This window comes from Rhincodon typus, chromosome 8 (genome assembly GCF_021869965.1).
Source record: "Rhincodon typus isolate 14 chromosome 8, sRhiTyp1.1, whole genome shotgun sequence".
Taxonomy (NCBI): Eukaryota; Metazoa; Chordata; class Chondrichthyes; order Orectolobiformes; family Rhincodontidae; genus Rhincodon; species Rhincodon typus.
In genome coordinates this window covers 64,144,677-64,169,961 of record NC_063339.1, presented here as the reverse complement: position 1 = coordinate 64,169,961, position 25,285 = coordinate 64,144,677, and the positions used below count along the sequence as shown (strand labels likewise).

General features: G+C 39.7%; 1 protein-coding gene across 11 annotated transcripts in view; it reads left to right on the top strand.

The window, feature by feature from the left end:
- The first annotated feature begins 60 nt into the window (after window positions 1–60).
- fsip1 (fibrous sheath interacting protein 1) overlaps window positions 61–25,285 on the top strand; it is a 56,661-nt gene continuing 31,436 nt past the window's right edge. For 3 of the 11 annotated variants that reach the window (XM_048600547.1, XM_048600553.1, XM_048600552.1), the window contains exons 1-8: window positions 123–219; window positions 868–1,041; window positions 4,243–4,468; window positions 9,180–9,269; window positions 13,516–13,685; window positions 16,215–16,289; window positions 17,212–17,287; window positions 19,495–19,578. In XM_048600547.1, coding sequence (XP_048456504.1) covers window positions 868–1,041; window positions 4,243–4,468; window positions 9,180–9,269; window positions 13,516–13,685; window positions 16,215–16,289; window positions 17,212–17,287; window positions 19,495–19,578 — 895 coding nt within the window. In that variant the 5' untranslated portion in view covers window positions 123–219. Of the gene's footprint in view, window positions 473–867; window positions 1,042–4,242; window positions 4,469–9,179; window positions 9,270–13,515; window positions 13,686–16,214; window positions 16,290–17,211; window positions 17,288–19,494; window positions 19,579–25,285 lie in introns of all 11 variants that reach the window. The other 8 variants (XM_048600551.1, XM_048600556.1, XM_048600548.1 and 5 more) reach the window with 7 other exon arrangements.

Sequence of the window (25,285 nt, the reverse complement as noted above, 5' to 3'; positions counted from 1 at the left end):
GCGGTTGGTGAGAGGGGAGAAACCAACTCGCGGGGAGGGGAGTGTAGAGCAGCCAATGAAGTGTGTTGTGGTACGGGGACGGGGGCGCAAGTACGACGTCGGAACGAACTTTACGCCCAGCGCAGAAACGACAAATAAAGTTGGGTTTGTTTTGAATAGCAACACATCCGGGGATCTGAGCGTCCTTAGTAGCTGGACTGGACCGCCGCCAGGGAGAGGGTAAAGGGAGAGGGGGTGAGGGTTAAGGGGAAGGGGAAGGGGAAGGGGAAGGGGGAAGGGGGAAGGGGGGAGGGGGTAAAAGGTAAAAGGATATAGAGAGGGTGAGGAGAGGAGGGAGAGGGTTCCAGGATCCGGCGCTCACCCCTAGCCTGGCGGAGGAGGCGTGTATCTGCTCTGGGCTGGAATTACACCGAGTCAGTTTCTAGTAAACGTGAGCGACCCCGTTTTCCCCGCCTCGAGCGTCAATCTTTAGGTACTGAATCAGGGTCTTTCGCCGATGTTAGTAAATATCAGGAGTAAACTCATTGCGGATGGATGTGAGACTCCCATGAATTTGATTTCTCGGTGTTTGTGGGATTTGTTCACGTCTGCCTGGGCCAGCATTGACATGAGAAGGTGGTGTGGTGAGTCCTAGGCGTGTAGGTGCACCCACTGCCCTTAAAGGGGGAATTTCGGGGTTTTGACCCAGCAACAGTCAAGGAACAGGGATTATTTCCAAACTAGAATGGTCAGTAGATCTAAGGGGAACTTGCAGATGGTGTTCCCATGGTAAAGATCAGGGATTTAGAACTGCTGGCAAAAGAACCTGGATGAATTGCTGCAGTGTATCTTGAAAACTGATTTAATTAATTGGTTCCATAATTTTAGATGATAATGGACATTGTCAGAGGCCAGCTTGATGAGATTTCACGCCCAGCATCTGGTTCTCGAACTCGTCCTGGGAGCCGGGTGGCAAGCGGACCATCACCAGACAGGCGACACTTGAGTGTGCAATCCTCAGGAGCTATGGTAGTTTTAACTCCTGAACCAATTTTACCCCAGGTAAAATGCCAGCTCTTTGAAACTCAGTTTCCCCCCTGCCTCCTCACTCCTTTCTGAATTGTTTCTTCAGGCAATCACATAGTCAGAACTTATAAACAGTTGGCTACAAGAGTGACCATTGGCCTGACTATGGTTTTCAAAAGCAGAATAGAAAGAGAATGTTGAGGCGATGAGATGGGAATGGTGTAGGCAAGAGTTTTCCGTTTCAAATTGGAAGGACCTCTGGAGATACAAGACACTACCTTTGACTTATTTTCCAGAGCATCAGTGGTGTTGTTCAAATTGTGGATGGACTGTTTTTTTTAAAAGAAGTTATGAAGGCTAAGTTACTAATTTATTTTGTGCAAATTGTCAATGCAGTACTTAAAGTGCAGATTGATATTGGGTGTTGACGTATATTTGTAAGTAATTATTTTGACAGAATTTATTTCTTTTCTGAGGTTATGCATTTGGTAGGAAGAATACAGGCATTGAATATTTTCTAAACAGGGAAAGGCTTCAGAAATTGGAAGCACAGAGGGACTTAGGAGTCCTAGTTCTGGATTCTGTTAAGGTTAACATGCAGGTTCAGTTGGCAGTTAGGAATGCAATGTTAACATTAATTTTGAGAGGGCGAGAATACAAGAGCAGGGACATACAGCTGAATGTGTATAAGGCTCTGTCAGACTGCATTTGGTATGTTGCAAGCAGTTTTGGGCCTCGTGTAAGGAAGGATGTGCTGGCATTGGAAGGGGTTCAGAGAGGTTTACTAGAATATTCCCGGGGATGAAGGGCTTATCATATAAGGAGTGACTGAGGACTCTGGGTCTGTACTCAATGAAGTTTAGAAGGTATCTCATTGAAACTTATAGAATACTGAGGGGTTTGGATAGAGTGGACATGGAGAAGATGTTTCCTCTAGTAGGAGAGATGGGGACCGGAGGGCAGAGCCTCAGAGTGAAGGGATGACCCTTTCGAACTGAGGTGAGGAGGAATTTCTTCAGTGAGCGGGTGGTTCGTCTGTGGAACCCGTTACCACTGAAGTCTGTGTAGGCAAAGTCATTGAGTATATTTAAGAGGGGGAGAGAGAGAGAAAGGTTCTTGGTTAGTCTGGGGTTATGGGGAGGAGGCAGGAGAATGGGGTTGAGGAACATATTAGCCATGATTGAATGGTAGAGCAGATTCAATGGACTGAATGGCCTAATTCTGCCCCAAATCTTGTGGTTTTGTGAGGATATTGAGGATATAACGGAATTGAGAGCTGGGCTCAACAGTGGAAAATAGAATTCAACCCAGAAAAGTGTGAAGTAATGCACATGGGGAGGACCAACAAGGCAGAGCATCTCACCATGAATGGAAGGACCGCTGGGAAGAATTGAAGATCAGATGGCCTTTGGTGTACATATCCACAGAGCCTTCAAGGTAGCAAGGGAGGTAGTTAAAGTGGTTTGGAAGGCACATTAAATAGTTACCTTTGTTAGTTAAGGTTATGCCATAACTGGAGTACTGTGTGAAGTTCTGGTAATCACATTATAGGAAGGATGTGATTGCATCAGAGAGGGCGCAGTGGAGATTTCCCAAATTTTTACCTCGGCTGGAGGCTTGAGCTATGAGGACAGATTGGATAGGCTGAGATTGTTTTCCTTGGAGCAGTGAAGGTTGAGAGAGGTCCTCTTAGAGGTACGTAAGTTTATAAGGGGCATAGATTGGGCAGATAGGAAGGCACTTTATCCAAAAGTAGGGGGCCCAATAACCAGGGACATAAATTTAAGGTAAGAGGTAGAAGGCTAAAAAGAGAGTTGAGGAGATTTTTTTTAACCTAGAGGATGTTGGGAGTCTGGAACTCACTGCTGGTAAGGGTTGAATCAGAATTTCTTGTAACATTGAAACTGGTTTAGATCTTCACTTGAATGGCTGTAGCCTTCAGAGCTCTGGTCCAAAAGTTGAAAAATAGGGTTACTGCAGTTGGACCCTAGTCTGTGTGGATATGGTAGGACGATTGATCTCCTTTTGTGCTGTAAATGTCTATGAGAATTTATTACATGTGATGCCATGATGACAGTAATGAAGTTGTTTCCAAAGAAGTGGCAAATTTTCTTTTATTGCATAAACTAAGAAAAGTAGCTCACACTTTTATAGCATTTCACATGCTGTACATGTGTACGTTTAAGAAAGGGACACTTGGTGACTGGTAGCACTTTTGATTTGATTTATTACTGTCACATATACCTAGTAACAGTGAAAAGTTTTGTTTTGCATGGAGTACAGGCAGATCATACCATACAAAGTACATTAGGGTATAGAACAGAGTGACGAATACAATGTTACAGCTGCAGAGAAGATGCACAAAGAGCGAGATCAACATTAAATTTAAAATTTGCGAGGTCCATTCCGAAGTCTAATAACAGAGGCGAAGAAGCTGTGCTTGAATTTGTTGGTACGTGTGTTTAAGCTTTTATATCTTCTGTCTGATGGAAGAGTATGGAGGAGGTTATAACAGTGGTGGAAGGGGTTTTTGATTATGTTGGCCACCTTCCTGAGGCAGCAAGAAATGTAAGTGGAGTTAATACATGTGGATGTGACAAAAGATAGTAGGTTCAATCCCCTCTACAGGGATTGCATGGTCATATGTTCTGTCTTTTGGATGAAGTGATAAACTGGCGTGTTGGAATAGATGACAAGCTTGAAGGAAAGATAGAAAGAAAATTGCAGAGAGGAGAGAAGATAACTGAAGGAACATTGAGATTTGAGACATTGAGAGTGAGTTTGGCAAGCTGACTGTGGAGCCCACAATATGGATGGTCTTGAATTTGGATGCACAAAATTTTTGATATTTTGTGATACAAAAATAAAATGCTGCAAATATTTGGAATCTGAAGTAAAAACAGGAAATGTTGGGAAAATGCTGCAAAACTGGATAGGGAGATAAAAGGTTAACACTTTATGATGACCCTGCTTTTGGTGGTGGGGGGGTAATCTTTTTTAGCTGAATTAATTTTTGTCCACAAAACATCATAGTCTAATTGTACCTCCTCCTCATCCTATTTTGTCCTCTTTTGTACTTTAGACAAGTTGGGACCACTGTGTTCATAGAGCAACTGAAATGATCACCACTGTATCTGTCTACAGGCTCTGTAGTTACTCCCTTACGTTTAGAAATAGTTCAATTTGGGTAAATTGAAGCACTTTATTAGGAAAACTTTGCCTTTTTTTTAATTGCAGGAAAGGTCTGACCCATTGGATAATCATATTAACTCCATGGATTCCACAGCAAATTCTTCCTTTGAGAATTTGGACAGTGAACATGAAACCTTTAATGAGCAAGATGGAGTGAACAATTTGGATACTGACAGTGTAGATGCTAGAACACCCAATGAGTCTCAGTTATCACCAGAGGAACATTTGGATTCCATTATTATACGGGAGATGCATATTTCAGACAAATCAGGTAACATTACTGCATACAGCAATAGTTCAAAATTCTAACATTTCTATTGTGCTTTCTTATAATTGCCCACTTTGCTTCATTAATTTTGATGCAGGTAAGTATCAGGAGGAAATGTCAGCATTATCATCAATTGTGGCCATTTGCCTCCCTTGTGAACTGGTCATGAAGATTCCTTGATTATGCACACTATATTTTGCGGCATGAGGGAACTATCGATCATTTTTGTTTTTGATTTCATCTTTATATGGCATAATTCTACAAGCTCATTGAATTGGAGGATGAGATGTTTTATAGACACACTCATGTTCTACAATGCAAGAATGTGCTGGATCAGATTTCTGATGGCGATGATCAGAGATCAGTGTTATCTCTCCTGTTTTAGCTATTGTTTCTTTTTGACTGCCTACGACTTTTCTATTCCTCTTCTTTCTAGTCCCTTTTTTTGTCTCTTTCTTTCACATATTTTGAGTTGAGTAGTGTTTTTTAACCTGATGTAAAGATCTTTCTAATTGTGCTGGCATTTCTGCCTGTTTTTATCCCAAGCACTTTCTTTGGGCTTCACTGCTTACTTTCTCATTTGGGTGTCTCCCACTAACTTTTTGTATAGTTTATTCACACATATTTACTGTGAATTTATTGTATTTGGCCTGGAACTGACCACCTGTGTCCTGACTACATATCTTCTCCGTGATCAAACAACACATTTCTATCTCTGTACTCTTGACTGTCTCACCACTTTGATGCTGAAATTCTTATTTGTGCTTCGTCATGTTTAGGATGGATGCCATGACCAGCACTCCAACCTCACTGTTCTCCAAACTTCAACTCATCTAAAACTCTGCTGCATGCATTCCATTCCTGTATCATGACCTGTTCACTCATTAACCTGGATTACATTGATCCTGCATTTAGTCTTCTCATGCAATGCCTCAGGTTTAAAATGCATAATCTTGCATTTAATTGGCATAAAATTCTTTGCTTTTCCGAATTGTTACAACTTCTTCGAGTGTGAGAAGCCCACTTCTTTATAAATCTTGGTTCCTCTGATCCTTTGACATACTCTGACATCTCTTCTGTCACTGCTTTGCTCAAAAACAGTGGATCTTTGTTCTGATACGATGTGATCACAGATGAGGTTCCCCATTTTAATACAATCCCAGATGGAATACCCCAAACTGTTAGGCTTCTGAGTGAGGAGGGATGAACTGACTCCCGTTCTTTATTCACCCACCACCTCGGTTGATTACAATGAGGTTAATTTCAAAAGGATTCCTTCCCTTGTGGATATTTTCTCCCGGACCTAAATAATCTTGTGCTTTATAAAAAGCCAATTTAACAAGCTTCCTTGAGTTAATAATGAGTGAGTTTATTAATTACTCAGTGCAAGAGGAGTCAATAGTGCAACATGCATACTGACAAATTAGAAAGAAGCGATGATTAAAAACAGGAAACGGATACAATTTTAAACAAAACAGTTATATGGATTAGTCTCTGAATTGTTTGTGGGGAGCGGATAGTTTAACACTGCTGTTATTGCAATGGAGGATACGGGGAGTGTTGACATTGGCCTTTGAACAGTCGGGTTTGAGATTCTTGGGTTTGTCGGATGATCAATGTTCTTTTGACCCAATTTCTGTTTTTATAACTGGTTTATAGCACTTAGAGTAAGGGAGGCTCTTTATCTACAACAAAAGGTTAACTAGGGGATAGTTCTTCAACTGTGACCTTCAAAACATGCCAAAGCTCGAACACAGGCTGGTACGTACAGGAGTCTTCATTCCCAATAGCCCACTCCAGTATCATTGAAACTGGCTTTTTAACCCTAGTCCTTGTATTTTAATTTTTGAAGAATACGCAAAATGATTCTACAGTTTGAGAAGTAATCTGTTAGGGATGGCTTGCTATTGAGCAAGGATTACCAGCCCTTCATTATCTTTGTAGTCACAAGAGATTACAGTCCACTTCATTTGAAGTCTCTTTCAGCACTTCAGATGCTCCATTTCATTGGTCACTCTCTCTCCAGCATCTTAGGTTTGTTTAGTACATCCTCATCAATGGTGTGTCCCTTTGATCTTATACTTATAAATTCTGAGTCTGATACTACCTCTCTCACTAACACCTGAAGAAGGAGTAAGACTCCAAAAGCTTGTATTTTCAAACAAACCTGTTGAACTATAACCTAGTGTCATGTGATTTCTGACCTTGTCCACCCCAGTCCAACACCGGCACCTCCACATCATCTCTCCAGACGGCCACTTAATTTATGTTCATAGGATGTGTCCCTGCATGGGAGAGTCTAGGTCCAGAAAGTATAGTCTAGAATAAAGGGTGACCAGTTTAAGACAGAGATGAAGAGGAATTTCTTCTCTCAGGGTGTTGCGAGTCTTTGGAACTCCTTCCCGCAGAGAGAGCTGTGGGGGCAGAATCATTCTGTATGTTTAAGGATGAGATAGATTCTTGATTAGCAGGGGAATCAAGGTTATGAGGAAAACTCAGGAACGTGGATAAGAAGAATGCCCGATCGTCTATGATCTCGTTGAATGGCAGAGCAGGCTTGGGGGTGCTGAACAACCTACTTCTGTCTCTATTTCCTATGGTGTAGCTGCAGCCATATTTGGTTGTGTGTATCAGCTATCTTTTGAAAAAAACACACTTTGGAATTAAAATTTAAAAATGTCCACGGTACTTCAGGATTCTGACCCATCACGACAACTTGTATGATTATTTTTGCTTTGATTTTTAAGCTGCAGCAAAGTCCTTTGCTCCTCTATTCATCGTCTCCTTCAGAAGAGCGGTGTTCCATTACGCCTACATTTGTGGTTGAGAGGTGACTTTCTGAATACCAAAATTGTCAAGCTACAGCATGTTCTTCTACCTTTGGTTTCAAATTAACGATGCAGTTCAGATAAGTTCTTTAGAATCCAGATCAAATATTGCTGCTCCTCATAAACAGTCTCACTAAAACTTAATGGAAACTTCAAGAGAATTATGGTTTTTTTCACAGAAAAGTATTGTTTCTGGTGAGGATCAGTTTTCTCATGCCTGAGTGTACATAGAAAGATCTCCTCCTGTTTCAGTTACTCAGTAATGGCATTGAGAGCTTACAGATCAAATTTTGTATGACCGAATGCTGAGTACATCAAGCTCCTCTGTCTTTAATTCAGAGTATCCATACCTTGTGGTACAAGTACAGTTTCTTTCCCATTTCTCCCCAGCAACTTGTGAACCTCTCAGTAGGGCTGACGATGAAATGCTGGTGTATGATAATTTTGTGCAACAAGCCTATATCCACTCTAAACTTGAGTACCAGATAAGTGCCTGCGCTCCACTGGATGCAAAACAGACAATGCTAAATCAATTTGAAATGGGTTTCATGCAGTCACTGCATCATGTGAACACAACAGTTTGTGTTGAAATTCCTGAAATAAACGGTACAATGCTTAGTCAGTGTCCTGCATATAATGCAAGAATGTTCTTTCCTGATTGTAAAAAAAAAAAGAGTTGTGTTGTAGTTCCCAAGGGAGGTTAGATTCTGAAACAGTGAACCTCTTGTTAAAATGAAATACCTTGTTGGTTGTCATAGCTTTATAAGGGCTCATTCAGGCTATAACTTGTCTCTGAATAGTATTGTAAAACATAAATTTGAGTATGTAACCATTGTGTTCAATTTGTGTTATTAAAGATGACAGTTGTTCAATCTCTGTCAGAAACTTTACAATGGAATAGTTTATAGAGAAGTTCAGAAGCTGGTTGATGAGAAATATAATTTCCTTTTGTAGATCTCTCAAAATAAAAGAAATCAAATGCACACTGCTGCTATGGTCACATGTCAGGCTGGGTTGAAACTGTGTTGCCTCTTCACACTTTGGTTGGCTTGTAAAGAAGTTATGGGTTTCTGAATACAAATCTTTTAATGCGCAAGTGGGAGGGGGGAAATCTTTCAGTTATACTGTGCTTTACTATATCTTCAGGGAGTCCTAAAACAGTTTATATCTATTGAAGTATTTTTTGAAGTATGGTCAATGTTTTATTAATAATGGGTTGTGTACCGGAGGTCCTATAAACTGTAAGTGAGATGAACATCCAGTTAAATTGCTCTAATTTACCTTGGTTGAGCATTCAATGTCAACCAACCCACCAGATGAACTCCCTGATTTCTTTTTAATAACTTGTAGAATCTTTTATATCCAACCTTTACAAGGCACTGTTGAGTTCACAGCTGAAATACTGTGCACAATATTGGTCGTCTCTGGTAGAGGGATTGCTACGGAAGAGATAGCAGCTAATGTTGACTGTCAGTTAGCTGCCAATTTTAAACTAGGTAAGTTGACTCTGACTGGTCAAAGCAATGCCAATCAATCAGCTCTGTCCTCTCATGCAGTATAAATGCTGTTTTCCATTTACTTTGGTACTTTTTGCAAATTGTCCTAATGAGCAGAAGATGAAGACCTTTGACAAAATGTGTCTTGTCTCACAAATGCTAACTTTCTGTATTACCAAATGACTATCTGTTTTTGAATTTAGTTGTACATTTAGTTAACCAATACTCTGTTCTTGGGATCAGGGCTCTCAGTTCTCAAATATCAATGTAATTTAAATATGTGGAAGCTAAAAATACCTCAGTGTGATTATCAGAAAATATGTAGTACAATTAAAGAAAATACAATTATAATCACCTGCATTGTCTTTCCCCCTCTTTCCTTTCATTCAGAAATTCTATTTACTTCAGCTGATTGTGAAGTGGATTCAGAGAATCATTTGTCTACTGCAGGTCAAACCAAACCATCGAAGGAGGAATCTGGTAAGACTAGATTATTTTCAGTATTAGAAAAATGATATAATTTAATCCATTTGCACACTTTTGGCTCGTTTTATCTATGTGACAAATAAACTAAATCTAGATTGATACTTAATCTTGCTTGTTAAAAATGTTCTGCAGGAAGTTATTTCAAGCAGTATAAACCCATTTGTGAAATATTCACAAATTTGTCACGAAGTTGACAGTTATGATTAATTTAAAAACAGAGAAATTGACATTAGTATGCATGTATATTTCCAGATAAGGGTACCAGTTATTCTGAGGTAACCCCTCAGAAAAATTGGCAGTCATGCTGAGATTCCGTTCATGTAGTCATAGAGTTGCACAGCATGGAAACAGAACCTTTGGTCCAACTTATCCATGCCGACCAGATATACTAAATTAATCTAGTCCTTTTTGCCAGTGTTTGGCCCACTAAACCCTTCCTATTCATGTGCCCATCCAGATGCCTTTTAAATACTGTAATTGTACCAACTTCCACTACTTCCTCTGGCAGCTCATTCCATACGCGCACCACCCTCTGCATGAAAAAGTTGCCCGATTATGTCCCTTTTAAATCTTTCCCCACTCACCTCAATCCTATCCCCTCTAGTTTTGGACTCCACTACCCTGGGGAAAAGATCTTGGCTATTCACCCTACCTATGCCCCTCATGATTTTATAAATTGCTTTAAGGTCACCCCTCAGCCTCTGACGCTCCAGGGAAAATAGTCCAGCTTTTTCAGCCTCTTCCTATAGAGCAAAGCCTCCACTCCTGGCAACATCCTTGTAAATCTTTTCTGAACCCTTTCAAGTTTCACAACATCCTTCCTATAGCAGGGACAGCAAAATTGCATGCAGTATTCCAAAAGTGGCCTAACTAATGTCCTGTATGGCCTCAACATGTCCTCCCAACTCCTATATTCAATGCATTGACTAACAAAGACAAGTGTACCAAATGCCTTTTTCACTATCCTGTTTACCTGGAACTCTACTTTCAAGGAACTATGAACCTACAGTCCAAGATCTCTTTGTTCAGCAACAGTTCCCAGGACCTTACCATTAAGTGTATAACTCCTGCCCTGTTTCACTTTGCCAAAATGCAGCTACTCACGTTGATCTGAATTAAACTCCATCTGCTACTTCTTGGTCCATTGGTCCATCTGATCAAGGTCCCATTGTACTTTGAGGTAACCACTTGGCTGTCCACTACACCACCAATTTTGGTGTCATTTGCAAACTTACTAATCATACTTCGCATGTTCACGTCCAAATCATTTATCTAAATGGTGAAAAGCAGTGAACCCAACACCAATCCTTGTAGCACACCGCTGGTCAGAGGCCTCCAGTCTGAAAAGCAAACCTCCACCACCACACTCGGTCTTCTACCTTTGAGCCAGTTCTGTATCCAGTTGGCTAGCTGCACCATGTGATCTAACCTTGCTAACCAGTCTACCATGAAGAACCTTGTCAAACGCCTTACTGAAACCCATATAGATCACATCCACCGCTATGCCTCCATCACGCCTGTTAATTCTTAGAAAGCTCACTTAAGTTGGTGAGACACAATTTCCTGTGCTTAAAGCCATGTTGACTAACCCTAATCAGTCCTTGCCTTTCCAAAAACATGTAAATCCTGTCCCTCAGGATCCCCTCCAACAACTTGCCCACCACTGGTGGCTTTTCCTTACCACCTTTCTTAAATAGTGGAACCATGTTAGCCAATCTCCAGTTTTCTGGCACTTCTCCTGTGGCTATTGATGATACAAATATCTCAGCAAGGGGCCAAGCAATCATTTCCCACAAAGTTCTAGAGTACACCTGATCAGGTCCTGGGATTTATCCACCTTTATGCATTTTAAGACGTCACCTCTTCTGAAATATGGACATCTTTCAGGATGTTGCTATTTATTTCCCCAAATTCTCTAGCTTCCTAATCCTTCACCACAGTAGACACTGATGCAAAATACTCATTTAGTATCTCCTCCATCTTCTGCAGTTCCACACATAGGCGGCCTTGCTGATCTTTAAGGGCCCAATTCTTCCCCTGGTTACCCTTTCGTCCTTTTACTGTATTTGTAGAATCCCTTTGAATTCTCCTTAACCCTATTTGCCCTCCTAATTTCCCTCTTTAAGAATACTTCTACTGCCTTTATACTCTTCTAGGGATTAATTTGATCCCTGCTGTCTGTTCCTGAAATATGCTTCCTTTTTGTTTCTTGACCCAATCCTCAATTTCTCTAGTCATCCAGCATTCCTCATGTAAATTCAGGAGGCAGTATCCAATTTTCCGGAAATCTATTATTATCGTGTTTACGTGTGAGAGTCAATAATAGTTCATTTTCCTTTGGTCGGAAATCCATGAAAAACACACAGAATATGCTTATAAGTTATTTATGCAAAAGAAATTTTAAGTAAATTTTATCATGGCAAATATGAATTGAAGTGCAAAAGGTAGACACTGTGGTTATATCTGGTCCCTTGTGATTGTTTTACATTAAAACAATAGAAATCATTTTTAGATTGTGTTTAGACCAAGTTTTCAAATATTCCAAATACAGTGCTCTTGATATTGTTCTTACACCCCAGCAATGACAAATGGCACTTTGTGAGAACAGGCATGTCAAAGGATTAAATCCTTAAAAATGCAATCTGAGCACATGTCACCTTTTTTATACTGGCTGGTAGTGTGGTGTGTGAATATTTCAAAGAATCAGAAAATAACATATTCCTGTCATTTCCCCCACCCCCAAGATGCAAATAACTGTGTCTTTGTGGGTTCCTGGGGATTTGGGAAACCCGGCAGTGAAATGGAGGAAGGAGTTCCTATTTTGTGAATGGATGTCCGTTTTACATCTCCTTGTGCACCAGGAAGAGTTTGAGTGATTCTCTCCAAGAGCTTTCAACCCCTTTTCTTCTGTAGGTTGCAACCTCTGACTAGCCACTTTCAGGATTACTGACTCTATTCCCAACATCAGGCCTTGAACTATAGCCTATTCCTATTATAATTGCTGGGGAACCATTCCAATGGTCCTGACTGCAGTCTTCACACTTTGATTTTCCCAACCAGGAGCCTGTTAAATTTGGGTAGTTGGAAATGGAATAATTTCAAAAGATAGAGTCCCACTGTTATATTTGGTAAGACCCCATGTTGCTGGTCTGTCTAGGTTTCTATTCTGCTACAGAGTTTTCCTAGACCCTCAGAATATCACAGAAGAAATGCTGTGACCCTAAGATTAATTTATTACACAAAAATAAAACTGGAAATTTTTCTCTGCTTTTCTCTGCCCTATGAGAAGAACAGGCATATGTTACCTGGAAAGGCATTTGCGACGAAGATAGCAGATCATGCTTAATTGGTTATTACATGCCTATTCACTTTTGTATCTTGCTACATCTGGGTCCTCATGCACATCCATAATAAAGAAGTGGAGAAAGCAAAATGACAGTCTTTCCCATTGGAAAGGAGCAACATTTCAACATTTGTTACATGTTCCACCAACTTGGCATTACTATTTCAATTGTTTATGAAAGGACCCCTTTCAAAACAAGACAAAATAAAACTTCACCGTGAGGTATGCCTTATCACTTGGTACTTTAATGATCATAAATGCTGTATAATAAACAGACTTTAAGTCCTGATTACATTTTGTTTTTTATTTGTTTAGGGGCTAGATTTTGCCAAGTGTTTTTGGTATCAGGTTGGAAAGTGGGCTGGGGAGCCTAACTTCTTCCCTCCATCATGACATGTTACCAAAGGCAGGTACCTGAAGTGGAGCAGCTACCCAGTGGGTAGCCATTTGAGACAACTAGGTAACTAATCAAGGACTGCACCTTGCCTCCACCAGCATTTTACCAGAGTCAGGAGAGGAACTGTGCCTCCAAGGGAAGACTTATCCATGGGCTCATGTGGAGAAACATTCCTTCACGGCTACTCTCTGGCTCATTAAGGAGCCCTTCGGTGGCAAAGGGCACTTTGTTGCTGGAACATTTACTCCCACCCCTCAACAACCACCATCAGCCATGATTGCTGGGGACTGCTTGGCTAGCCCTAGTTTGCTGAAGAAAACTACCTTGTCTCCAAGGTGCTTTCCTCACCACTAACCACACCCCCCACTCCGTCCGTGTCCTGCACGAGTCGGACTGCCCTCTGGCAGTAGGTTACGTTAGGTCTCGATGAAGGAACTTCCTCAATTGTGATGATATTCAACCTTCTGTGTGTTGCTAATATATTGAATGCCTTTTGCCAGACCATAATAAGCAAGCAGATTTGGACCATAAAGGTGAAGATGCCCAACTTGAAGAGGCAATAGTGAAAATGAAAAAACTGGATAAAATTTTGGTTATGAAGCAGGAGAAAGAAAGGCAAGTGAAGAAACAAGGAGAAGAGCTAAGGAAAAAGCTTTGGGAGGAGCTTGAGGTAAGTCAACATCAAGAAACCCATGTAATGTTCTGATCCTTTTCTATCATTTTGCTTAATGTCACATATTGAGCAATGAGTGCAATTTATGTTTTTAATGTAATTTTAAAAAAATTCTTAGCTCTGTCACTGAGTTGATACCTTCAAAAATTTTCTGTGACAGGTAAAAAGTTCAGTCATGGTAATTCTCACATATTGCATAAACTTATTTAGTTCATTTTTATCCGTTTGCTGACAGGCAAATAATGCATTGCAGCATCCAACTCCACATTCATGCTTTCAAACTGATTTTTACTTAGAGCCTTTACTGAAGTCAAAAAGAAAAAGAACACTGACCATTTGAAATTAAAATAATTAAAAGCCACAAATATTTCACACTGAAATTCCATATATAATATCTTTGAGTGCTTTGGTAGTTGGTTATGATGTTGCTAATGGATTTGATGATGAAGACCTTGACTCGCAGATTAAAATTTATAGCTAATTAAAGTTATTAAGCCGTCAGTCCTTTGCAATGGCCTGGGAGCCTGTTAATCTGGCCTGTAGATAGGGACACTCCCACTGTACCACAAGAATCCGTCCCCAGCTGTATACACTTAAACTTTACTTAAACAAGTAACGATGATGGTGTTCCTGTTATTCTTTTATTTGGTGTTAGATAGTTCTTGAAGCTGTTGTAGATGTTTTAGCAGAGCTTTCAAAACACAGGGCCACCTCTTAATCTGTTTTCCCTCTTGTTCAACTTGACCTGACAGTTGTTTCGTTGCCTGTTCTCTCAGTTGGATTTACTCCTAGGTCATAAGATTTGGACTTTGAAACGGAAGTTAAAACAAAATTATTGTGATTTTTCTCCATAGGTGAAAGTGTTTGGTTGGTAATTTTGCGATATCTGATGTGAGGTGATAATGAGAATGAATAATGAGGACAGGCAATATTGAAAACACAAAATAAAAGAATAAGCATTTTTCAAACCTATGTTGAAACAATCTGAATTTGGGTAATAAGTTTTAATTATACAAAGAAAGGAATGAGAGGATAGAAAAATATATTAAATGAGAAAAGTTATGAAATTAGCCCCTAAGTTTATGTGCCACATGACATTGAAGTATATTGAAAGAAAACAGGAGGTGGTTTCAATGTTAATAAAAAAATAAATAAATTGGGAAAACCTGAAATTTAAAAAGTGGAGAATCAAATAAGGACATAAGTGCTAGCTTGGAAATTAAACAATAAACTGTATCCAAGTCTCAGATGTAATGGGCAGCAGTACACTTATTGATTATAAGATGATTCAAGAATATTAAATAGAGATGAATTTTCATTGTTACTACCTAGAAATGGTTTGTCAGATTGCATCCTCTGTCTTTTGCAAAATCCATCTGATTTCATTTCATTATGGAATGAAAATCATACAGTTTCTACCCTGGTGATTAATTTGCTGTAATAACACTTACCAACCAAATGCTACTGATGAAAATATAAGTTATGATGTGGAATTATGGAAGCAAGTGATGATAAACAAGCAAGGGAGGTAAAATGAACAAAATAAGAATGAGGGTATGTGAAGGTACTGAGAGACCTCAAAGATGATAGAAGACATTAGTTAAACTTGCCTAGCTCAAATTTGTATCATTAACATTAAATAGCAGATTTTAAAAATTTGATCATGGATTTTGGGGCATCGCTGGCACAGGCAGCATTTATTGCCCATCCTTATTGCCCAGATGTTGAGCCAACCATAATGGGGTTTGGAGTTATATGTAGACCAGACCAGGTAAGGATGGCAACTTTCCTTCCTGAAGGACATTGTTTGGTGTTTTTATAAAGATTAACAGTTGTTGTATGATCACCATTAGTCTAGCCTTTTATGTTTAAATTTTTATTCAAATTTTAACACCAGCTATGGTGGAATATAAACCCATGTTTCGAGAACATTAACTTCAGATTCTAGATTACCTTATGACTATGCTACTGTCTCCTCAGTTGTGCAGGCAATTGAAGCAAGAGTGGATCAGGTCTTCACTGATTACACTTGTGGTTCCTGTATGAGAGTCACTATACAGTGACTTACCCATATTTACGTACTTTCTTTACTCCATTCCATGTGTATGACCAATAAATTGTAGTGAAATAAAGATACAAACAGGTGACAGTAGAAAAACAAAATCACATAGTTGTTCTGACTCTTTTCCAGCCATTGAAACACCTGTGATCAGTATGACATATTCCAGAGCATCACAGATCTACCTGACTAACCTTGGAGCAAATTATCAGCCTCCGGATTTCTAGGACTACATTTGACTTAAGCCCCTTTACACAATACATAGCATACATTCCATGCTCTGTAGAAAGCTGTTTAAACTCATCCTATGTTAATGCTCAGGACGTAGGGGTAGTCAAGTAGTGTGGATTCTTATTCTCAAATGATAGTTATATTAAACTGAGCATAATGCAAGATTTGTTCACTGAATATAGATTATGAAAATCTCTAGTATCCTTAATAAGCAATAAGTCCTGATTATTTGGTAGGAAAAAAGTGAGAAAGAGTCTCAGAAGAAAGCAAGCAGCAGGAATATGAACATGGGAATCTCTGTTGCAGAAAATGTAAGTTCAGGGAAACCATTTCATATGAAGATTTTATTGCTTTTGTTAAGTACAAGACACGATATGCAGTTTTATTTACCCTTTAATTCCTCTCCATTTGTTCAACCTTCAGATACAAAAGAATATCAATATTTTATGTTGAGGGTTATAGGTTAGGTTGTAGGTTACACATGTAGCCTATGCAACAGTGGAAACTGGTGAGAGTGAACATTTTACAAATCAGTTGCTGGGTCTACAGTCAGAACTTGAAGAAGAGGAACCAATACTGTCTAGACTTCAGATAAGTCTGGAGTAATGGAGGGGCATGCTAACAGAGTCCAGCTATGATAATTTGGCAGTTGGGGAGCAACTTGAGAGGAAGGTTAAAGTTTGTGTGTGTGGGGAGGGGACTAAGTGCCTCTGATAGGTACAGGGAATCCTCACTGTTCTGATGAAAGGTTATAGGAGCTTTAACTCTGTCTGCATACAAATGCTGCCAGACTTGCTGAGCCTTTTCACCATTTTCTCTTTTTACTCTTCAAAGCATTTTTTTTGATCCAACCTTTGGTCTCCTTTCTAAATATCTCTACCTTTTGCTCAGTTTGTCATTTTGTATGACTGCATTTGTATGAAGTGCTTGGGACCTTTTCCCATATTAAATGCCTCATGAATGTAATTTATTTTTGATGAAATGAGTGATCCTTATCATTGCAGTCCTACCAATAATGTCAGTATGGAACTTTGAAAAATGTTTAAGAGATGGGATGAGATACTTGTAGAAGAATAATAGAACTTTGTTCAAACAAGAATGATAAAACTGATAAATGAGAAAACTTCATTTACGCTTAGAATCATATAGTGAGATCGTAACAATGGAATTGTTTATTAAAATCCAAAAGCTCCAGCTGTGGTGAAAAGTAAGTAATGATTTTCTTTGTTTCAGAGTGAGGAATTAGTGGTGTGTCCTGAGGTGGCAGAAAACACTAAAAATTTTCTAGCTTTGACACCGACCGGGAATGGTGAGTGAAGGGAAAATCTAATGGTGTTAATTGTACAAAATGAAGTGAAGAAACCAATGGAATTATTGTAACCACACTGCTTTCTATCTACTGTTTGACACTATGAAAGAATGACATACATTTTGGCAATCCTTTGATGTTTATGACAAAATAGTACCCAAGACAAATTGATATAACATTAGCAAAGCCCTTTGTGAAATCACTTAACATCAGCCTTTATGTATGAATATGCAATTAAGCCAAATTTTACCATACAGTTGGGAACATGAAGAAGGACATTTTATAATTTGCAAAACTTGTAATGACATTGGATTATCTCAGTACTCAAGTTATGCAATATGTTTTTGCTTCCCCTTCCAGTTTTGAAATTGAAACCTTGGTGATTCTAGTTAGACCCAAGATTAAAGAGCATGCCTTGACAATGAGCACTGGTAAACTGTTTTTCCATGTAATCATCACAGTGATGCCAAATCTGTTTGCCTAAAAACGTGTTAATTTATTTCACAATATCCAGGACAATAGTATCAGAGGACATGTGCTTAACGTGGGGTAAATTCAAAACCTAACTGCAAAAACTGTATTTTTGTTAGCAAATGATCAGTCTGTAGAAAATGCTTCCTGGGGAAATGGTAGAACCAGTTTTTTTTTTAATAGATTCATTCACATGCAAATTAGAAACATCTATTTCAGAAAATATCATTTTCAGATATAATTTATGAACTTCCTGTTGGAGGCCAAAGGTATGTGCAGCAGGCTTTGGAGGGAACAGGTGACTTTGGATCTATGAATCCCAAAATTTACTTAGAGATTACAAATGATCCCTCCACTGAGATGGTGGCGGCAGAGTAGGCAGCGTACGGGCTCCTATGCCCGGGCTTGTCCTCTTCTTCTTTCTTTTCCCCTTTCTTCCCCTTCCTCTTTTCTCAATTTATCTTAAGTTTGAGCAAAAACCAACCTTATAAAGAGAGCTCTTTGGTAGGAAGACAGCTTTGATGGGCTCCGGAGTGGTGGTGGCATCTTCAGAGGGAGCATGGCTACAGTGTTGGCAGCCTGTGTAACCCAGAGCGGGACTCTGGCAGTGGCATGGTGTGGGTTGATGTAGCCCAGAGCGGGACTCTGGCAGAAGCATGGCGTGGGTTGATGTAGCTCAGAGCGGGACTCTGGCAGCGGCATGGCATGGGCTGATGTAGCCTAGAGTAGGACTGTGGCAGTGGAGAAGGAAAAGTTGGTCTCTCTAAGTTATCTTTTTTACATTTTACGTTAATGAGAACAGCACCTATGCATAGTGCAGGTACCCACTTTTCACTGTCATTTATATTGAATACCTGTGACAATGAACACTTCAAATTCAAATTCACATTGACAGAGATTGATTGATCAACAGCTCCATTATCAACAGCACCTGGATGGTAGAAGCTCAATGAGATGGATATTAATTTTTTTTTTCATCTAGCAGTTCGTCTGCTCAACAATCATATGTCAGAAACCTTACCTTCTTCCTCTCCAACCCTCTATCTGCTTTCAGGTAGAAGTGTTAGAGATGCTTTAGTGTTGACTCTATGACTGCCCTGACTGATGTTGGTTAACCCAATGTTCATTTGTCCTTCTCCTGCATCGGGAATAAGATATCTTTTAATTGCTTAAAGCAAATAAAGTTGGAACCATTGGTTAAAGCAAACTTTGTAACTTGAAAGTCTTTACAAAAATCAGTGACGGTTACTGAAACACTTCTTTATTTCAGCAAATCAGGCCTCATGAATCTAACACAAAAGAAAACAAAAATACCTTCCGGGCTATCTAGACTGCCCAGTCTAAACAAGTTTCAGACATTTACACTGTTCATTACTCCTTAGACGTGGGAGCCTAATCCTTGGGAGAGGGAAGAGGCATTATATGTAACATTCTAGAAAATCAATGTATGACTTCAACGCATTTAAGCAAAATCCAAATTGAAAGGACAACTTGGTTTTATAAACAGAGGAGTGAAGTGCAGCAAGGAAATTGTGCTAAATCTTTATGAATTTCTAGTTAGACCTTAGCTTGTTGTAATTTTAGCTTTGTAGTTACAATGCACAAATTAGTAAACTGTAACAAAGTGAAAACACATTGGTTATTGCTTTACAATTTCTAATTTACTTTATTCATATTCTAAAATATTCAGCTGTGACTATGATACACAACCTTTCCTCTTGTTTTACTTGCATCAGGTGCAGACATGGAGGTTACACCAATATTCCACACACAGCTCCCTATGGAGGAATATGAAAGAGATAACAAAGAAAGAGACCAAGGTAAAACAAAAAAGGTATATAAAATTAATTAAAGCAGGAGCAGTTAATTGAGCACTCCTGCTTTAGATTTTGATTCAGCCATATCACTGAAATTTTCTCCAAATTGGTGTTAGGTTGAAATAATGCTTAATTAGTTTCAAACTTTGATTTACAAAAAGCTAGGTATTCTGTGCTACCACTTACCGACACCAGAGTTCACCATTTGGTTAGACAGAGTTCAGGCATATACTCTTCTAGTCAGAGTTTTACTCCAAATCCCATATCACAAAACTCAGGATGGGGGTAGAGAGTCCAGGTAGTTCTGGCCTTGGAAAGGGTTTGTGGTGGTTTGGATTGGCCAGGGGAGGGTCGGAGGGTGGGGATTGTAGGTCTTGGGTGGGTCTCTGATTTTGGAATGTTGGGTTTATTTGGAATGGAATCAGTTTGGGGAAGAAGGGTTGTCTGTTTATGGGATAGTTATCAGGATCCGGGGGGAGGTGCTTGGTTTAAGGGGTTGGGAAAAGTATAAGTGTGGGGAGGGGGAGTCAGTGGTGAGTTAGTTTATTTAATAGTTACCCAGGAGTTACTGGGGACTTTTAGCCCTCTAATCTTTCCGAGGTAACTATCAAACTTAAGTAATTCAGAACCCTCTGAATTTTCCAGCTTTTCCACACTCTTTCAGGGGTTTCCACATAATGAAAACAACTCCCTTGTCATCGGAATCAGCAGTGAGATTGTTGCTAAGCAATCATGGAGTCATGTGTTATACAGCACGGAAAACAGACCCTTTGATGCAACTGTCTGCGCCGACCAGATATTCTAAACTGTTCTAGTCCCATTTGCCAGCATTTGGCTCATATCCCTCTAAACCCTTCCTATTCATCCATCAGACACCTTTTAAATCTTGTAATTATACCCACCTCCAACACTTCTCTAGCAGTTCGTTCCATACATGCACCACCTTCTGTGTGAAATAAGTTGCCCCTCAGGTCCCTTTTAAATCTTTCAACTCTGACCTTAAACATATGCCCTTTAGTTCTGGATTCCCCTACCCTGGGAAAAAGACCTTGGCTATTCACCTTATCTATGACCCTCATGATCTTATAAATTTCTGTAAGATTACGCCTCAGCCTGTAATGCTCCAGGTAAAAAGCCCCAGCCTATTCAGCTTCTCCCTAAAGCTCAAATCCTTCAATCATCCTTGTGAAACTTTTCTGAACCTATTCAATTTTAGCAACATCTTTCCTATAGCAGGGAGACCAGAATTGAACACAGTATTCCAAAAGTATCCTCACCAATGTCCAACTCCTATACACAATGCACTGACCAATGAAGGCAAATGTGCCAATGCCGCCTTCTACCTATGACTCCAGTTTCAAGGAACAATGCATCTGTGCCCCTTCGTCTTTTTGTTTGGCAACACTCCCCAGGGCCCTGTCATTAACTATCTAAGTCCTGCCCTGGTTTGCCTTACCACAACGCAACACCTCACATTTATCTAAATTACACTCCATTTGCCACTCACCAGCCCTTGGCCCATCTGATCAAGGTCACGTTGTACTCTGAGATAACCTCTTTCACTCTGCACTACCAATTTTGGTGTCATCTACAAACTTGCTAATAGTACCTCCTATATTGACATCCACATCATTTATGTAAATTGCGAAAGGCAGTGGACCAACACTGATCCTTGCAGCACACCACTGGTCTGAAAGGTAAATCTCCACCATCACCCTCTGTCTCCTTTCAAGCCAATTTTGTATCCAATTAGCTAGCTTCCAGTGGATTCCATGTGATCTAACCTTGCTAACCAGTCTACCATGAGGAACGTTGTAAAATGCTTTGCTAAAGCCCATATTGACAATGTCTACTGTTTTGTCTTCATAAATTTTCTTTGTCACCTCTTCAAAAAAAGCTCAATCAAGTTAGTGAGACATGATTTGCCATACACAAAGCCATGTTAATTATCCCTAATCAGTCCTTACCCTTCCAAATGCATGTAATCCTGTCCCTCAGAATCCCCTCTAACAACTGATGTCAGGCTCACCAGTCTATAGTTCCCTGGCTTTTCCTTACCATGTTTCTTAAACATTAAACATTAGCTACCCCCTAGTCTTCCGGCACCTCACCCGTGGCTGTCGATGATACGAATATCTCAACAAGGCGTCCAGAAATCTCTTCTGTAGCTTCCCACAGAGTTCTAGGATATACCTGATCAGGTCCCGGGGATTTATCTACCTTTAGAGAAGAAGACAGAGGGTGGTGGTTGATGGGAAATGTTCATCCTGGAGTTCAGTTACTAGTGGTGTACCTCAAGGATCTGTTTTGGGGCCACCGCTGTTTGTCATTTTTATAAATGACCTGGATGAGGGCGTAGAAGGATGAGTTAGTAAATTTGCGGATGACACTAAAGTCGGTGGAGTTGTGGATAGTGCGGACGGATGTTGCAGGTTACAGAGGGACATAGATAAGCTGCAGAGCTGGGCTGAGAGGTGGCAAATGGAGTTTAATGCGGGAAAGTGTGAGGTGATTCACTTTGGAAGGAGTAACAGGAATACAGAGTACTGGGCTAATGGTAAGATTCTTGGTAGTGTGGATGAGCAGAGAGATCTCGGTGTCCATGTGCATAGATCACTGAAAGTTGCCACCCAGGTTGATAGCGTTGTTAAGAAGGCATACGGTGTGTTAGGTTTTATTGGTAGAGGGATTGAGTTTTGGAGCCATGAGGTCATGTTGCAGCTGTACAAAACTCTGGTGCAACTGTATTGCGTACAGTTCTGGTCACCGCATTATAGGAACGATGTGGAAGCATTGGAAAGGGTGCAGAGGAGATTTACCAGGATGTTGCCTGGTATGGAGGGAAGGTCTTATGAGGAAAGGCTGAGGGACTTGAGGCTGTTTTCGTTAGAGAGAACAAGGTTAAGAGGTGACTTAATAGAGACATACAAGATGATCGGATGATTAGATAGGGTGGACAGTGGGAGCCTTTTTCCTTGGATGATGATGGCTAGCATGAGGGGACATAGCTTTAAATTGAGGGGTGATAGATATAGGACAGATGTCAGAGGTAGGTTCTTTACTCAGAGAGTAGTAAGGGCGTGGAATGTCCTGCCTGCGACAGTAGTGGACTCGCCAACTTTAAGGGCATTTAAATGGTCATTGGATAAACATATGGATGATAATAGAATAGTTTAGGTTAGATGGGCTTCAGATTGGTTTCACAGGTCGGTGCAACATCGAGGGCCGAAGGGCCTGTGCCGCGCTGTAATGTTCTATGTTCTATGTTTATGCATTTTAAGACCTGTGAAAAACTGAATGCTACAAGTACCATTAAAAAGCTCCAATTTGTTAACCAGATTAGATTTTGCAAACTGCATCTTCAGCTTGCATGGAATGGAAACAGATGGGTTTTAGACAATGCCTGTGCATATACTTTCAGAAAAGATACCAGTCTTCGGTCATTTTGAGCATTTAACAATGGTAAATCTTTGTTCACTGGTATCTTAATACAAATCTTCCAAGTATATTATCCTTCTTCAAGTCTTAAAGGTCAAATCCAATAGCGCATGCTGTCTTGTAATCAATCTTTCTGACTGGATCATGTTTTTAACTTGAAAACAAATCTATAATGTCTGAGAAACTTTAACAAAAAGTGATGCTCTGTCATTTCTCCCAGTCCTTATGATATTACTGAGATTGATTTGACCTACATGAAATATCTTGGAGTAATTTATTCCTCCTCTTTATCTTCCTTTCCTCCTTCTTAAGAGAGAAAGTGTGTGAACTACACAGTGGCAAAATTTGAAGTTTGCAACCTGCATTCTTCAAGTAACCTTCTGTTTCAGTTTTGCTGCATTTTAAGAAGAAAATCTGTGTGCAGTTTAACAAGTTAAGTGTGAAATCTGAAAAAAAAATCTTTTCCTTTATTATTCGTGTTATCAGCCATCTGCATGTATGAAATTTGCATGCCTCAAGGCTCCGAATTTATAGTCTGTGATCTGGCTCACTTTGCCTTTTACCTGTAAAATTGCCAGAACATTGTGCGGGTAATATTGACCAGAAGCTTAACTGAACAGCAAACAAATAATGTGGCTACAAGAGCAGATTGGGGCTGGGCTTGCTTTCACTTTTCCTAACACCCCAAAGCCTGTCCACTAACTACAAAGTAACAAGTCAGGAGTGTTATTGAACACCTTTCACTTGCCTGGATGAGCCCAATCCAACAACATTGAAGATGCTCAACATGATCCAAGACAAAGCAACCTGACCGACACTCCATCTGCTATCTTACATGCCTGTTTCCACTGCCACTGGTGCACAGTGCCAGCAGTATGTATGCTGTTCCTTTGTTATTATTGTAAGTTGAAAATCCAGGAATTTTCCACTTAATATCATTGTAGAAACTATAATAACTGTAGTATTTCAAGAAGTCAGTTCTATGCCAGTAACATGGAATAATAAAATAACGTTGCCAGCAATATCCACATTTCATGAGCAAATATGAATAAAATTCGACAGCTATTTTTGTTTTCCGGTAGGTTCACCCTGTGATTTATATATGATATAACATTTCTTCATTGCCAAATAATATCTTGAATCGGTTGCCTCAAAGACATGTTGTGCTATTATCTTTAACAACAGATGGCACTAGAGCTCTGATTTAAACCCCTCTTCCCTTGTTGTTTGCTGAAGTAATCACTAACTGCTACTTTCAAAATTCAAAAATCTTATAATAAAGTTGTAAGCTTATAAAAGTTGTATCTTTTCAACTGATAATGGAAGCTATTTTGAACTGGGTGATTTAAAGTTATATTGTTAGTTTGCAAGATTAGAAATTCTTTATTTTAATAGCAGTAAAAAAAATATAAAATTTGAGCACTAAATCTATTTCTCCTAGACAGATCTTATTTTTTTCTCAGATTAACTCAAAAAGTGATCATAATTGACTAGTAAGTTGTATACAATTAATTCCTTGCTGGTACATAACTGAAACAATGCTAAGAAAAGTCAGGAAGTTAAAGCTTATTTTTTCTTACTCTCAGCAGGCTGAGTTGTAAAAAATCCGGAATTTGGGCCATAGTTAAATATGTATTTGCAACAGGATGGTGCCAATGGGTAGTGTGCAAAGCATACTCAAAAGCCTGTGCTTGCCAAATCTACAACATAGCATCCATTGCTACATGTGATTTTGCTATTGGAACAACAGTTACTAAATAATCCAGAATGTGCTAAGATTTACACTGGAAGGGGAGGCGATGGCCTAGTGGTGTTATCGCTGGACTGTTAATCCAGAGACCCAGATAATATTCTGGGGACTCAGGTTCGAATCCCACCATGGCAGATGGTGGAATTTGAATCCAATTTTAAAAAAAAAATCTGGAATTAAGAGTCTAATGATGGCCATGAATCCATTGCCAATTGTTGGAAAAACCCATCTGGTTCACTAATGTCCTTCAGAGAAGGAAACTGCCATCCTTACCTGGTCTGGCCTACATGTGACTCCAGACCCACAACAATGTGGTTGACTCTTAACTGCCCTCTGGGCAATTAGGGATGGGCAATAAATGCTGCCTAAAAGCAACGCCCTCATCCCGTGAATGAATTTTTAAAAAAACTGGAAACTAATTTATGATTATCAGCTGGTTGCAGTGGGTTTCATTTGTGTGTGCTAGAAACTACATGCATTTGCACATGGGATGCTATTTTATGTTTTTTAAAAAAAGATGTT